The sequence below is a fragment of the Periplaneta americana genome, chromosome 3 (assembly GCF_040183065.1).
Source record: "Periplaneta americana isolate PAMFEO1 chromosome 3, P.americana_PAMFEO1_priV1, whole genome shotgun sequence".
Taxonomy (NCBI): Eukaryota; Metazoa; Arthropoda; class Insecta; order Blattodea; family Blattidae; genus Periplaneta; species Periplaneta americana.
Window position 1 is genome coordinate 34006661 of NC_091119.1, and position 17861 is coordinate 34024521.

A 17861-nucleotide genomic window follows, 5' to 3' on the forward strand; every position below is an offset into this window, starting at 1 on the left:
CGAGTTGAAAACATAAAAATTGTTTTCATCATTTTCATCGTCTGAACTGACCAAAGGTGTAGCAGAGAACTGCTCAGCTGATTTCACACACATATTCTGTATCCTCTTCTTATCATTTGGTGAGGCAGTGTCACGTAGCCATCTCATCTTACATGATGGATGGAAGCAAGCTGCCAAAATAGCTCAATTTGTTTCAGGGATCAGATCAAACATCTTTAAATTTTGATAAAAACGAACTTATTAGGATTGAAGTTACTTGGAATAGATGGCGTAGATTACTAGATAACAAAATATGTAATCTGTTTTTAAGGGAAATTAATGTGGACAAAAGTTGGCTGTAATAGCACGTCATCTCATTTCGCATTAAATCAAGGGCTACGACAATAGGTTTCAGAACTGCACAACTTTCTTCAAGGTACTGAAACTTAACATCTTTGAAGGTTGGCAATCCCTGTTTTTCACATATACTGTTTAATATATCATGTTTGAATTGCAATATTTGAGAGATTGAGTCATAAAGAGAATTCCATCGAGTTGGGCAAGGAAACTTTAATGAATATTTCAACATGTCTGATATAATTTCTGAGGCAGTGGCGGTTTCTCGGGGGAGGGAAGGGAGGAACGTCCTCCTCACATTTTTCTTCTTTTGAAATTAATGCCAAATGAAATATATACCTTGAAATTCGAGGAAGATTCGATAATTTTTAAGTTCACAGCTATAAGAAAACCTCGGTTGATCGAGTTTAAACGACGCGCAATCAAGTGCTGCTAGAAAACTGTGAGTAAGATGCGAGATTGTTTGTGTAGAGGAAAGCCAATCCATTCCTCCTTTACTGCAGTTAACACACATAGACAACAGCGCACTAGCGGTGAGAGACAGAAGCAGAGTTTTAAAGCAAGTAAATGAACGGTGAGGGAGGAGATCCTCCTCTGAATCAGCGCATGGGCGGGAAATAGAAACCGACTGGTCGTCCAGCAAGCTCGCTACTGCTGCCACCTAACGATGCTGCATTCAACCAGACTATAACACATCTAGGAGGAGGCACAATAAAAACAGTTTTAACACAAAGCTATGAAAGACACCATATAAACTTTTTTTTAATTACAAAACAAAATATAATATTATTCATTGCACTTTATATAAGGTACTATTCATGGTTTGAAACTTTCGAGGATATCTGAAAGTTGAAATTAGATTTATATAAAACAAAGAGGAAGTAGTTCTAAGTTAGTATTGCAGATCTTTTTGGCTCCTGAAATTCACTTCCATTCATTGTGTACTAGACAGGAAAACAGCCAAGTTGTCAGTTTTGTACAAATATATTTGAAATTGAAAGTACTCCAAACTACATTATTTTTAACATAAAAAAATTAATCGAGCACCTGCAGCTTTGAACAATAATGATAGTATGACTTTACAAGAACTGACATTCTTCAAAAGCATGTGATACTGAACTTGTAAAATGTACATGTGGCAATACAGACCACGTGGGTGGGTGCAGTGTTCTCGCTTTCCCTAACAGATTATTTCATATTCCCACTTCCGTAAAACGGTTCTGGTTATGTGTTAGTAGCTAGTCTCTACCAACACGTGTAATGCTGTAGTGTGCGCTAAAAATGCTGCGAGTTTGTGAATTTCCTTGTAATTGTTAATTTGCGCAATTATCCAATGAATGGAAGTGAAAACATATTTTGGACAATTTAGGAAACTCAGTTTACAAGAACAGATTATTGCTATACAAAAGGGAAGGCCAACCCTAACACTACCTGGTCTTACATGTATGCATGTAGGCTAATTTGTAGCATGTTTCTCTCAAGAATGTGTCATTTTTCGCTGTTAACTTCTTTCCTCCTCTTAAAAAATATGCAGGAGCCGCCACTGTTCTGAGGATTTGAGTCTCCTAGACGCATTTCATAATGCTGGACATTTCGCAAGTGTTGGGTGATGGATCCTTGATGCCGTTGGAGATTTCTTTACGGCATTAAGGAAATCAGTTGTGGCAAGAAAACTAAGTGTATGGCTAGCACATCTGAAATGGGTAGACAAATAAGACAGAAGTTCATTCTTCAAATCCAAATCCAAAACTTTAAGGACAAGAAGAAGAAGAAGAAGAAGAAGAAGAAGATGAAGAAGAAGAAGAAGAAGAAGAAGAAAGTATTTCGAGTATTTATTCATAATTGATTTGTCTTAGCCAGAAGTTTGTGTCCTGAATATTATTTAAATGATTCGTTTCTTTTGTCAGATTGTATAAGCCTACGTATTAAACATTCGCGAAGAACGTCGTGCGAAAATTGTTGAAGTTGAGTGTCATATATTTTTCATTTAAAATAAAATAATTATATTTCACATGCATCATTGCCGGAGAATAACTGACTTTTAGGGATTGAATAAGAAATAAGTCCGTCTGCTTGAGAGATGTTACTGCACACATCTGATAAACAGTGCTATGTTTTGAATAGACGTACGTAACAAGAATCTTCCCGCTGCAGATTATAAATTTGTTTTACAGCAGTTTCCGACAATTTGCAACCGTCATGAGCATGCGCACATCGACATTACTATGTGTAAACTTGAAGTGCGCATGCTCGTGACGGTTTCAAACCGTTAGAAACTGCTGCAGAAACAAAACCTAATAAAACATTGATAAGAAGCAGTGGCTTCCTCCACTGTACACGTACTGTTTACTTTTATAAGAACGCATGATAACCAATTAAAATCCTAAAATTACTGAAACATTTTAACAATAAATTTAACAAATTAACTACATATTTCTGACATACATAATTATACGCATAATTAATAGTATAAACTCTTTAAGTAAACAGTTAAAAATTAATAAACGGTTGAATAATTAAAAAGTCACATAATTGGAATGCGAAATACTAATTATTTAATAATATTATTAATTATATACATCGTGATTCAAAATGAAAGAGCAGATTTCAATTTTCTATTACAGACAAACTATCAAAAATAAAAACACATTGCGCATATCACTGGATAAAGGAAGGTTCAAAGTTTGGACACAGCTGCGCTCTTGTTTGTTTATAGCAACATGGCTGCTACACCACAGGAAAAATCATTTTGTGTGTTGAAATTCGCGAGATGTCTCAGGTAAAGTTAATCGTCATAATGTTCGAATTTGGGAGACAGAAAACCCTGGCATAGTCGTCTAACATGAAAGAGACTCACCGAAAATGAATGTGTTTTGTGCCATTTCTGTTAACAAAGTTTATGGACTTTTCTTTTTTGCGGACCAAACTGTGACAGAAATGTCATACCCTGACATGCTGCAAACCTGGTTGTTTCCTCAACTTCATAACGGTTACAGTGACTCCATTTTCATGCAAAATGGCGCCCCGCCTTACTTTCGCCTTGAGGTGCGACGTTATTTGAACAACACCATTCCACAACGTTGGATTGGATGAGGTGGACAACAAGATCTTGTTAATTGTTTTTGGCCTCCCAGGTCACCAGACCTTACTCCCTGTGATTTTTATCTGTGGGGGTGCATAAAAGACACAGTGTTTGTCCCACCTTTGGCAGCTACTCTTCAAGATCTGAGAAAAAGAGTTGTTGAAGTTGTCAATTCTTTAAACAGGGACCAGTTGATGCGTGTGTGGAATGAACTGGACTACCGTCTCGATGTTTCTCGCGCAACACATGATGCTCATGTTGAGTGTACAGTGCCTGTAGGATAAAACTTTGAACCTTCCTCTATCCAGTGACATACGCAATGTGTTTCTATCTTTGATAGTTTGTAATACAAAATTGAAATCTGCTCTTTCATTTTGAATCACGGTATATAATAATTATTATTAAAATAATAAATGATGAATTTAATCTAAATAGTTTACGAATACATTAAAATGTTTAATAATATATTGAGTAAATATTTATAACGAAGCAAAAGACTTAATTAATCTATAATATTGTAACTATAAACAAAAGAAACTGGTCTTAATATTTCTGAGATTTATAAACATGTAAGTAATGACGTAAGACGTCAGCCGCTGTTACAATAGCTCTTAATAATTAATGTATTTATAGGCACTGCTGTCCGATCATCAACGTTTAATATCGGTCAAGTACTAACGCAAAACACTTTGAAAAGACTCTACACGATAAGTACTCTCTATGTACTGTATCAATTATACAGTTTGAATGTGGGTCTACCCGTTTGTTGTGCATGCTAAGCAGTCTAATTCATATGCAGACTCCGGCATTATCTCCTAACCTTGATTTTCTGGTATAAGGACGAATAATTATTCAAGAGAGTTAAGTTGAAGTTCCTGTTATATTTTAACGAAACCACATTCAGGAAACGCAAACCAGTCATGTAACCTCACGCCACAACGTCAGACAATCAAGTCTGTGAAGATATCATTTTGTTGCAAAACCATTTGTATAGCTCTCTTACATTCACAAGATTTATAACAGACGCCAACATTTTTAAAATATTTTATTATACTACTAGAACCATGAAAATGCCTAGTACGAAAGAACACTAACATTTTATAGTCCATTGTTCCTTTTAATGGTGGTTTTTGTAACAGTAGTTAATACAGAACAGTAATGGCAGAGGTACATATAAAAATACTGCGTCATAAGGCACTTAGTAGGTTTATCCACAGATAGCCAAACAAGGACCTCGTTTAGCCGTTACCTAGCAACGAATATCCCATTCTATTATAGTCGATGATGGAACTCTGCGAGTTTCAGTTGTCAGGGGAGGTGGGGCGGAGAGGAGTGAAAGGGGAAACGAGGGGAGAGGATAGACCGAATCATTACGCCTGCGGCCTGCAGAGAGAGGAGAGAGACAGAAAGAGAAAGAGAGTGCTTTATTCCCAGGAACTCAAAAGTAATTTGAAACAGCGGTGGATAGAGGGGAGGGAATGAAGAGAAGTTATTTGCCAGGCCTCGGGGGGTGGGGTAGAGGGAGAGGGACAGAACAAAAGGCCCAGTCATGGAAACTCATATTTATTATCTGCATTTTAACGTGACTCTGATAATATACAGTTCTAGTAGGTCACAGGGAGAGGGGAGAGTCCTGTTCTCCCACTTCCGCGCATGCACTTCAAAAGATAAATGAGCACCCATGTGTAAACAAGATAATAATATCGTCGTTATTGTAGATAAATACTGCGTTTGTGCGCAATGACAGTTTAACATTAGCCTGACGAATGTGTTGTAAAAAAAAACACTATCGCGATGGCGATGTAGAGCTGTAGTAGGCCATGAAATCGATAGCAACGACATACTACACTACCAGAATGCCGCGGCGACGAAGATCTATAGTTAGAAAATAAATCCTGCGCTTTGCAACAGCTAGCTATAGCGCTGCGCTTTGCCCGGGCTAGGCACACGCTCTATCGACCGGAGTCCGCCTAGAACCCTAGATCAGGCCTGGGGGTAATTTGGCAACGTTCTCTTCTAACTACATTATACAATCGGTGAGATGGGGTTTGTACTTCTAGCTCTTGTCCTGGATATGACAACAATGGCCTAATTTGACTACTGTTAATCCTATTCGTCACATGCACGTATTCATGCATGCATATGTACATATATACGTGCATATACCGTATGTTTAATATGTACGGATATATATACATGAATATACGTAGAATATATTTAAATAAATACTGATACATACATACAATAGTAATATGCGTTACATGAGCGGTATGTTGATGTTTTCATGTTCGAGGAAAAGATTGAAAAAGCGAAACGTAGTTGAACTTTTTTAATTTCCGAGAACATGAAAACAAACATACCGCTCGTGTATCGTACATTATTTTGTGGGAAGATCGTTTATTACATACCTGAAAGAGGAATTTCTAATTAGTTGCAATGAAATCTCCATCTTGGTTTCTGTTCAATGACGGCAACTTTTAAAAGCTAAAATATCTATCTTCAACATTGTTGCTATAAAATGTTTTCTGTGTTTACTATATTCCAGCAGGCCGTGATACACGTCTGTCTTTTTCCCCCCCCCCCCCAGTCTATAAATGCGAACTTAAAACAAACGGTAAGGTTATGTAATGATTTATTTTTCATTTTAATATTTTAACAATATTATTTATATAACATATTGCAGTAATAACATCGGTATCTGGAATCTTGTTGATTTTTTTACGGCTTCCTTAATGTTACTTGCATTACAAATGCAGTAACTTTTGTGGTGTTGTAGAGTTTACTTAATTTTTGCAAATATTTAAAAACAATAATTAACAGTGCAATTTAGGTGAAATTGCAGTGGTAAGTTTCCAATTTATAATTATTACTATGTTAAACGTCTCTAAAAATAATATGTTAAAAGTCTAAAGCAGTAAAATGAATATGGCGCTTAAGCGGTAAGAAGAGGGAAATTTTTATGTGTGCTACGTTGGGAATACTGAATGTGGTATTTCACACTTACCGCGTATTGGTTTTGTGCGGAAAGCAAGCAAATACGCACGATCTCGCACAAACATACACGTACATACATTTAAATAAATGATACATACATACATACATACATACATACATACATACATGCATGCATGCATCTTACACTAAATAATATATATATTGATTATAGGCCATTATGTTGCAATATTCATTACTAGTTTATTACATTGCATTGCCTTATTCTCTACATTACAATAACTTATAGCCTACAACATACATATTTACAGGAAACCGATATTGGTGTGCTAAATATAAGCTTGAACAATTAAAACGGCAGATGAAAACCATTTTCAAACAGTAGAAATTAAATTAATATGGAAAATTATTGTTAGTTTAACGATTTCGGATCGGACACAAAAAAGACAAGCCAGACACACTCATATACATACAATAACAGGGTGTAACGTTAATTAAAATTTTAATTGTGAATAAAAATACTGTCCGTAATAATTAGCAATGTTGGCCGAGTGTCGCACTCAACTTATATTAAAAGAAGAAAGAGTCGTTACGTGTTTAATTAATAATACTGTATATAAAATACGGAAACTATACATTAGACATCTGAAGGGGATAACTTAATATCTTTCCAGCAGGGAATACCAGATTTTCCGGTGGGGACAATCGCTGGCATTCTCCCAGTCAATTTATATATATTATTAATCGGATTAATTGGAATGAATTAATTAAATTAAACAACTCCTAAAATAAATGTAGGCTAATATAACAACTCATATATAGAAAAAATATACATACGTACGTATACGAAACGTTTTAACTTTATTTTAAAAGGATAATAAATGCAAAAATAAAATTCTAATTTACGACGTGAAGAACTTTGTAAAAAAATAAAATTTCTTGTACATCATTGATATACATTATTCATATTCAGCAGTTCATTTAAGCGTGAAATACTGTATATTCTTAAATGTTAACTTAAGTTAGTAAGAAATGATAAGGTTTCCTGTTTTATTTTTTACTTGTAGTCAGATACCTCTCTCTCTGCATCTGTCCGGAAGTTACAAGTGGTAGATAAGCTTTGATTGAAATCAAATTCTGATCCGTTGTTCCTTTGTTCTTATCGTTACCAAACAACATCATTTAGGAAAGTACGCATGTTAAAAGAAGTCGTTACATTACTACCTACATTTTATAGCGAATGGGATTATACTTCGTCGATTCGTTATACAGTACAGTCATGATAAAATATTAATCTCTTTTGTGGTGAAGGATGTAATTCCAGTGAAAGCTTTTAAAAGTAGTACAATTGTGTTTTTTTCTCTCTTCTCCTCTTTCCCCTCTTCCGAAATCCTGTACTACAGGAATAGGGCGCGACGTCAGCAGTTGTTCTTCAGTCCGGCGCGTCCGACTATTGTGAGTCACGCCTGGGCTTGGAAATATACGCAGGGACTAATTCCCGTTCCCGTTTACTCGGCACGAACGGAGAAATGTCAGTTTCGCACGGAGAATAAAAATAACTTCTTGATAGAGTGACGTCATAATAGCTGTTTCAACAGAATTGACAGGTTTTGCTCCCCGGCCCCCACCACTCCGCTTTCAACTCATGATAAGCACTAGACAAACTCCCCTCATCAACCATTTGCCTCCCCTATTCTACCATTTGTATTAATGCCACTTCCAAAGCTTTGGGAGTGGCGGAGGGAATGCGGGGGGAGGAGGAGAGAGAGAGAGCCAACGGAACTGCTATTTGCCAAGCGTCAAGTATTCCTCTCCTCTCCGCCTCACTCCGCCATCACAGGGTTCGTGTTGGCTCGGTTCAGGGCTTGTTTTCGTTCTCTCGGCTTTGATCGTAGTTGAGAACCCTTTAGGTCTATTCCCAAGCTGTTTCATGCGGGAATTTCGACTTTAACGCTTTCCTTTCTCTCTCTGTCTGTGCACGGTTTGTATGTTCCGTCACGCACTAAGTCTACTCCGACCAACGCTAGACTAGTCCATTTCCCTCATAGCGGGTAAGGAAGGTTGCACATCTAAGCTAGTGAAAAGCACTGACCGCTGAAGTTGTGTTACTGAACACGAATTCAATATCTACCTGTAGTCCTTCCAGGCGTCTGCTGTTTTGTTGCTTAGGCGCAGCAGGATAGAGGCGCTGTATTAGACCTTGAACCGTTTGGATTTCGAAATAGTGGAATTTGTATTTCTTTTGTTCTGTGTTTGTGTTTGGCAGAGTTGAGCGATGGTCGTGACATCTATCGGTAAGTGTTAATGTTTATATTTATTAGCGTTTATCACCAATTAATAAAGTTCTAGTTTCAACTAATCAAATCACACTCGATGAAGGTCATTTGGAAAATATATGAGTTACAGCAGTCTCGAAATATGAAATGAATAGATGAGGTGAAGTTAATAGCTTCTGATTATGAACCAACAGCAAGTTGAGTAATGAGAACCCATTTGAGGTCGAGTGAAGGGTACCATTGCATTCGATCTATTCTAGATACCTGTCCCTAGAAGCGTTCGCAACTAGTTATAGCCGTCACGCCATGTTGGTTTAGTTTGATTGACAGGCAAAGAGGGAGATTATTTCAGTTATGAAGTGACTTCAGGCATTTGTTGACATTGGTGCGCATTTCTAGTTAATTGGTTGATTCGAATGTTTACGAATTAAAAAAGTGTCGAGTAGTTTGGTCCATAATAACTAAACGTGTCATTCCATGGAGTTTCTCTTCGTAATGCATGTAGGTAAGAACATTTAATCTGAAAGCAATATATTGTTATAACATTCCGTTTGTGAACTTCATATTTTTACACGGCAAATTGACGCATGGCATTTACGAAGTCTTATTGTGATTGTTGCCAGTTGGCGTGATGTTTTAAATTCTGAAGTAATTTGATTTTAAATGAAAGTCATAAATACTGGTATACGCAAACATTTAAAATTATGATAATGAATAAATAGAATATTTCTTTCCCATTGAAGTCTGCATAAATAGGCCTACTATAATTACTACACCTCGAAAAATGGTTTCTTGTTATTGAAATATTATCAGAAAATACGTAGGTTTTCGAAAATGTAGTGTGTAAAATGTAATTTAATGTTATAAGCGATGATGTTCGTTAATTTTAACAATTACCACTTATATATTATATTTATTTTAGTAACGTTTAAAACATAATTGAATACAAAATCACATAAAATAAATATTAAGGCTTCCCAATATTAATTTAGGCTATCTAGCTTACGCCCACACCTTTCGGTAAGATTTTTTTTTTTTTTGTGAAACTAGCGCTGAGATAGTTCCGATGATTTCGAAAGTGAAAATCGTTTAATTTAAAGGAGATTTTTTTTTTTTTGGAGATGCAGTTGATCTATATGGAAGGCATAACAAAAGCCGAAACTAATCAAACCTAACCTGTCACATTCTTGTATGCAAGGTGTAGAAGCGGAGTACGAAGTGAACTACCTCAGCGCTAGTTTAGCCTTTTTTTTTAAATTTGAATTATGCATACAGTTTAGGGGAAACAGCATACAGTTTCGGATTTTATAACAAAATAGTTTAACTTACATAAGCCACATTTGTGTAGAAATCTGTAGGTCTTTTGAATATATTATTTTATTGTACACGATAAAATGTAATCGGTTTATAATTAAATTAAATAAACAGCCATATGCAAATATTAGGAATATATTATTTTATTGTGGACTATAAAATGTATGCCTAAGTTAATCGGTTTTTAATTACCTTAAATTTCATAGTAGGCCTATTCTTCATTCACCTACATAATCAGCAATGACCAATTAAATTTCATAGTAGCTAAATTATAATATTTCATTCATCTAAGCTATATGTCAGCAGTGACTGTGAACTTTGTATATTGAACGTCACTAGGATCTATTAATACCTTTAAAATTTAAATTTTAAATTATCTAGGCTATACCGATAACATCGAAATCAGATGCAACATAACCTATTTTAACCTAACCTCAAGGTACCTACCTGTCACCAGCCCTTCATCTGTCATACCTATACTTATATAATTTATTGTCGACCATGATAAATGATTAATTATTACGTAAGTCAGAAGGGAGCATGGATGTGCCATTTAAGTTTTAAAAAAACTTTACAATGATACATTCGACTCTAGTCTGTACAGGAAATAAGTTAGCTTTGTGGCGCTTTGATATTTTGTAAAGATTACATTGCATTTTGAGTTCCAAGGCTAATTTTTTGTTTTAGAACATGATTTTGTTGTGCATCCTTTTAGCCGCATAAGCGCATAAAATGCCGGCATTGAAAATGTTAAATTAGGCCTAAATAAAGTAGCACAAAAATAAATATCAAGCTTCGTACGTATTTTGTTATTTAATGAACACAGCATTACAAAGGTTACATAATCTGATCTGATAGTTACAATCGTAGGTGAATCAATGGAGAAGACAAATGCATATTTATTGTCTTAGATATTTTATTTGCAGTTTTCCAGAATGAATTGAAAATGCACTTTGTTGTGGCACAGATACATTCTTAAAACAAGCTTGGTTAGATCAGTGGTTCCCAAACTGTGGTTCGCGACCTCCCAGTGGGAGTCGTGTAAAGAGCTGAGGGGGTCGCGAGATGATTTACAGAATGAAACAAAAATGCTTCGAACAAACCCATTTATGCCCATAACTTTTTCTTGTTGAATGTTTTCATAATTTTCGCACCGCCACATGAAACTGAAATGGAAGTTAATTATTGTGTTGCAGGCTCCTTTGATTCTTCTAGTATACACAGCAATGAAATAAAAGTTAATTTTGTAATTCATTCCTTTGCATTTTTGCAGAAAAATAGTTAATGCAGACTGTTGCGAAAACGCAACACTAGGTAGATCATACACTTTATTTTGTGTTTACAAACATAAGTTAAACAACATTTGACATAAAAATAAAATTTTAGTACTTAGTTGTACTACACTAAAATAAAAAGTAATTTTATTAATAGGGCAAATGTGCTTGTTTTTCAGAAAGTAGTTCTCAAATCTGGACTCTGTATATGACATACACATAGTAATATCACTTTCAAGTTCAATGAGATTTTTTGTCTTTGTTTTTGATTACAGTCATAGATGAGAAGCTTCTTTTGTATAAATAGCCCTATCAGATTGCAAATGTTACAAAACTTTAAGACCTTTTTTTTTTTTTTTTTTTTGCATTCTTTTGATCCAAACTGATTTACACTCTGCGAAAAAACCTAGCTTCAGCATTCCATTGTAGATATGATTATATAAATCAATTTTTCGTTAATTTTTTTTTCAGCCAGTTGAATGCAACCAACTAAAATGGATTTAGTATCCATTGGTGGCTGTAGTATTCTTTTGAATGTCTTCCGGAAAATACAAAAAAAAAAAAAAAAGGCTGTTGTTTAGAATTGAGCAAACTCAATTGCATGTTTGGAGAAAGAAACTCAGTAATTATTTGTCATATCATATGTAGCTGAATTTTCCAGGAATTCTTTAGTACACTAGAATGCATCACAAGTGATGGCGACCAGAAATCAAATTTATTTAAAAATAGCTACTTTGATTTTTTCCTTGGCTGTTCTTGGCCTTGCAAACTATTGTTCAACGTGTTTAAGTGTTTTAAAATATCAGCAAAGTACTAGGATACTAGAAATGATATACATTTGGTGTTATTGTTACACTACATTCTTCTATTTGAGGAACAAACTTTCAAAACCTGACATGTCCTTTTTCAGAAAATAGGCCTTCACTTCAGATGCCAAAAACTTACATGTCTGTAATGAACAAAATATTTCTGTGGTGAAATATTAAAGGCTATTATTATTATTATTATTATTATTATTATTATTATTATTATTATTATTAGGCCTAAGTGTTATTTATTTTTTTTTGTTAAGGAGATTCACATAAAATTTCACCATAGAAAACTCTTAGTTTATTACACAAACACATAGGCTATTTGTAGCATTTTATGAAAATGGACATGTCAGGTTTTGAAAGTTTGCTCCTAATTTTTTAGTCGTTCTTTGGGTGATACCCACTAATTTTGAGTAAAATAATATATAGCCTACATATATATTTTTTGGCTTTAAGCCTGCAGGAATTTATATTTATATGTTTCTCGAATGGTGTTAAGTACTTCATCAGCTTGGTAGTGGGGGTCACATACAGAAGTGTCGCCCAAAAGTGGATTGCGCCTTCAGAATGTTTGGGAACCACTGCTTTAGATCATTGGTGAGTAACTCGTGCTCAAGCACTCTTCGCTGCATAGGAGCAGTATGTGAGAACAGATTACGGTATCCCAATGCTTGCAGTGCCAAAATTGCTCTTTTTTGTTCATGAGCGCACACAGTGCTTTGTAAGAGCAGCTGAGTTGTCACCATTGCTTTAGATGGAATTTATTTACCATAGCTGGCCAATAGAACTTACATTGCCTTTTCTTAATTTTAAACCTTCTTTCAGAACATTTCATAATTCATCCTCCATTTTGCTTTATCAGTAATAAGAATAAATTAAAACACTCATTGTTGTCGACATGACCCCCTTTATGTCTTCTGTGAAAAAAGAGCAATTGAGGACCGTTTTTGCAAAACTTGCTAACTGCAATTGAGATTTTGGTGGATTCGTTAACATAAAGCAGGCCTCTACACGATGTTAAAGTTATCTTAGTAAAATTGAATTATTTCTCTTCATTATAGTGTGTCAAAGTGTGATGGTTGCACCTATAAGCTATTTGTCTTCATACAGTTTTTTGTTTCTCCTGTGAAATTTAGTTTTTTCAGTTAGCAAGTTTTGCAAAATTGGTCCTCAATTTTTCTGCTAGTCTTTAACTCAGCAAAGAATTAATAGTTTTAAATGATTTGTGGACCATTTTGTGGAGTAGTAGTTCCCAATTACTTCAGAGATGTGAATCCCCTTTTTATTTTTAAGGCAAGCTACGGACTGCACATCTTTAAATTTTGGTATCTGCATAGTAATAGTAGTAGTTGTGAGGTCAGTAGCAATATTAACAACAATTAAATTTATTTCATTCATTTATTTATTATCTTCCATAGATATTACATGAGCAATGAAGCTTTAAAATGTGAAACAAGTCAAAATTGTACAATATTACATTTACATTTTTACAATATTTTACAATTTTTATAGTTTTACAATGTAGTAATTTTCTACAATGATGAGGTGAGGTCCGAGGATTCGCCAAAAGATTACTCGGCATTTGCCTTTTGGTTGGGGAAAACCTCGGAAAAACCCAATCAGGTAATCAATATACAGTAAGTGTATTGTTCTCACCAAGCTTAGACGACCTCACTCACACCACTCTGTTGACTCGTGCCTTACCCAAAACATAATAAATCATATGGTGCATGCTTGTTAGTTATGCAGCATTGTCACATTATGATTCTGAATGAGCCCAGCCGCGGGCTGAGGCAAGTATACAATGTTTTTTTTTTTTTTTTAATAGAGAAATTAGTAGTTTTCTCTTGTGGTGAGATAAGCTGACCTTTTTACTCGGGCTGAAGCCGTCTATGTTTGGCAACGCTGTTATAAAGCAATTAAGTTAGTTATCCGACGCAGCCAACTGCATAACATAGACATCGAGAGCATGTTGATGTGACTTCTTTGACTTCTTTCTTTTGAGCTGGAATCGTCTAAGTTTGACGAGTACAATATCTATATCTAGATGTCATGGGAAAAATTACACCTCTTTTTGTTTTGGACAATTCTTTCCACGTCTGGTTCAATATTTGCTACTTTTGGCCTTAAATCAGGTTCAACATCGAGGTAATTTCTATGTTTGTTTTTCAAAAAACACAGTATTGAAAATGTTTGTTGACAAAGATATGTGTTACAAAATGAAACTAAATGTTTCAATGCCTTTTTACCTATTTTCTTATACTCAGAAAATACCTTCACCCCAAACTGATCAAGTGTACATTCTTTGAAAAATATTTCAAACGAGTCCTTATAAGTAACATCAACAAGTTTCATCTTGCTCCTCCTCAGACAAAGTATTTAATTGTACCACACCATACTCGAAAGAATTTCTTATCCATGAGTTTTCAGAATCTGATGGAGGGAAGTAATCTCTGAAGCTAGTCGCCAAATCATTCTGATGCTCAACAATGACATGTTGAACTTCTTGTGGCAATTCGCCACTGGACTTCAGAAATGACTTCTATGTTGGGAAGGTGCTGAGACTACCACTTTCAGCTTGGCTTGCCCACAGCCGTATTTCTATAATCACTGCCTCAATCATGTCTCCAACGTCAAAAATATTCATACCACTACCTTGAAGACTCATATTGAGTGTGTTCAAGGACGAAAAATATCTGCTAAGTAGGCTGTCATAGACAACCAAGAGAAGTTATTCAACTGATCACATGGAAATTTAATAACACTCAGAAATAGTCGTACTTCATCAGTTTTGCATACAGGAGTGCATTATTTTGCAGCAATTCTTTGCAAAATTGAGTGGGTTATAAATTGTGAGATGTATTTTTTATTTTATTGGGTTATTTTACGACGCTGTATCAACATCTAGGTTATTTAGCGTCTGAATGATATGAAGGTGATAATGCCGGTGAAATGACTCCGGGGTCCAGCACCGAAAGTTACCCAGCATTTGCTCTTATTGGGTTGAGGGATAACCCCGGAAAAAACCTCATCAGGCAACTTGCCCCGACCGGGATTCGAACCTGGGCCACCTGGTATCGCGGCCAGACGCGCTGACCATTACTCCACAGGTGTGGACTGTGAGATGTAAATAATGCCATGGACCCCCAGGGGTCTGCAGACCACCAGTTGGGAAACACTCTTGTAGAGGGCAGCACATACTGTGAAGTGGTACATTTTATGAAAAAATGGCAATTTGGTCAAACTTCTTCCATCCAGTTCCTCAAGTATACCTATACCTATCTAATCAACATATAGGCAGTGCTGTAGTTGGGCCAGAACAGACCAGAACTCGTTCCGGTTAAATTTTTAGTTGAACTTTACCCTTCTGATTAGAAATTAATATGACTTCACTGTTCCAGTATAAATAACCTTTTAATTCTAACTAAATATTTATTGGTAAAACAATTGAAGGGTACACGGGAAAAACGAACAATGTCACAATGCTGTTAAGGGTGATGTCATTATCTAATTCACTGTATTACTACAAACTTTGGTGTTATTTTTACCAAAAGTGGTAAAGGAGAATTAAAATCACGGATACAGTCATCATTTCCTTCATTTCAAGTAGACACACCAATAAATTTAGCAGTAATATACCGAAATAGATCAATATCTCAACCTTAATGGAAAGGTGACATTGTTCGTTTTTCCCATGTACCCTTTATGTTTTTCGTCGGATTCAATATTCGAGCAAATTTCAATTTATGGTAGGCTTGCGTTAAATTGAAACACAAAGATAGAGTGAGATGTCAGCAGTCCATCTTTTTTCTCTCTATGCAGTCCAGTGCTGTGCAGACGGACAGAGAATGCACTCTATTGTATAAAGGTGAAGTCAGTCTCAAGAAACTCCACCAAGCTAGTCAATTTCCAGTGTCACCAATTGAAATTTTTTTCTTGCTAAGCAATGAACAAATGAATTTACTTGTAAATGACCTGAATTTGGTTAACACAAAAATCTGGCCTCCTGAGACGACTTATATCACTGATTGATAAAAGTGTGTGCAGACTCTGCAGTATTTTTCGTTTGCTAGAAGAGCGACTATTCATAACTGCTTTCTGTGAATTTATTGACTAAAACTGAAACACATGAACTGAAAATTTTAAAACAATCGACACTTTGCTGATTTCAATATCAGTGTGCAAGAGATCATTCAGCAGAATGGATGAAATAATATCAGAAAAGAGAGATGCTCTTCTAGTCTCACGGGCAAGTGGGTTGATATTTATAAGCAGTGTTGGCCCTCCACTTCAAGCGTTCAATCCACACCCTTATGTACAATCGTGGTTGCGAGATGGCAGATGAAACAGCATGTAGGAAGCGACAGCCATGAAAGAAGTTACTTATGAGGCAATCTGGGGTCTTCTGAAATAGACTGTAAGGTGAGTTCCATTAAAATTTTTTTCACAACTACAGCACTGCATATAGCCCTACAGAAACAAATGATTTCATAGGTAAAGTAGGATGAACGAAACATATATAATAATAATAATAATAATGATTTATTTTAGCTGGCAGAGTTAAGGCCGTAAGGCCTTCTCTTCCACTCAACCAGCAAAAAGTGTATATACATATGCATGAATTTACAAAGAATCCAACAATTTGATTTAGATGAGAGTTACATGTATACAAAAGTTATTTACAAATTAAACAACAAAATACTATGAACTATTAATTAAACACTGAAATAAACTGTGTAGCAGAATTAAACTAAAATACATAGAATGTTAATATATTTCAAATAATATTAGATAATAGAATGGCATTGGTGAGAAAATAACTTGAAAATATTGAGAGTATTTATGATTATTTTATTTTTATAGTAGATTTTAGCTTGTTTTCTCTAGATCCTACACATACTAAGTTAGGTACCCACATGATTTGTAAAAGTTATTGAAGGCATTTCAAGTGATAGGTAACCACATGGTTTGTAAAAATTATTGAAGGCATTTCAAGTGAAAAATTAAGATTGTGTGATAATAGGAAATAGGCAAATAAAAAGTTAAAAGTAGGTCTAGTAAAGTACCGGTACCAATCTGAATTAGGATTTTCAGTAATGAAAGCTGTGCCATTTCTAGGATAAATATTTTGCATTTAGTCTTTCACCTTCTGCTAGATATTCTTAAATGGTAAATTGGTAGGAGATGTGTACAGTCTTGTATGGTGAGTAGCACAATGTGAAGGTGCCTTGTAAGATTACATTGTTGCTGCTAAATTGGGTCAATATAGAGTATCCACCAACCACTGAACAAATATTGCACACTTTTATCATTGCTGATGTGGCACTATAAACCAATTTTCAATACTTTTATCACAACCACAACACACTTCAATTCTCATTGTACTATATGAATGAATGAATGAATGTTAGCCATGATGTCCCAAGTTGGACACATGCCTTCTGTGATGGGGTTAGAACCCCCTCGACAAGGATGGCTCAAGTGTACTCGCTTGGTGAGCCAATCCAAGCGAGCTTGTCGTGTATACTACTTTGTGACATGGTTAATAACCCTGTTAGACTTTAACTAGTTTCAGCACTCTGTTCTTTGTTCATTTTTTTTTTTCACTACCCATATTATACTGACACCGGCACTTTGACAAATACTGATTGCTATTTACACTATTTAACTGACACTTTCTCAACACTGACCTTACTATTTACAAAACTTATCTTACACTTTCACTAATACTGACTTTACTATTTACAATATCTTAACACTGATTGTAATGTATATATACTGACAAAGTGTGGCTGCATTTATCAGGATATGTAAA

General features: G+C 35.2%; 1 protein-coding gene across 3 annotated transcripts in view; it reads left to right on the top strand.

The window, feature by feature from the left end:
• The first annotated feature begins 8243 nt into the window (after nucleotides 1-8243).
• The window catches only part of LOC138695911 (uncharacterized), a 140799-nt gene continuing 131181 nt past the window's right edge, over nucleotides 8244-17861 (top strand). The window contains exon 1 of one of the 3 annotated variants that reach the window (XM_069820271.1): nucleotides 8244-8664. Coding sequence is in view for 1 of the 3 variants with exons in the window: in XM_069820270.1 (XP_069676371.1) it covers nucleotides 9146-9147 (2 nt within the window). In the remaining 2 variants the exon portion in view is untranslated. Of the gene's footprint in view, nucleotides 8665-8919; nucleotides 9152-17861 lie in introns of those variants that run through there. The other 2 variants (XM_069820272.1, XM_069820270.1) reach the window with 2 other exon arrangements.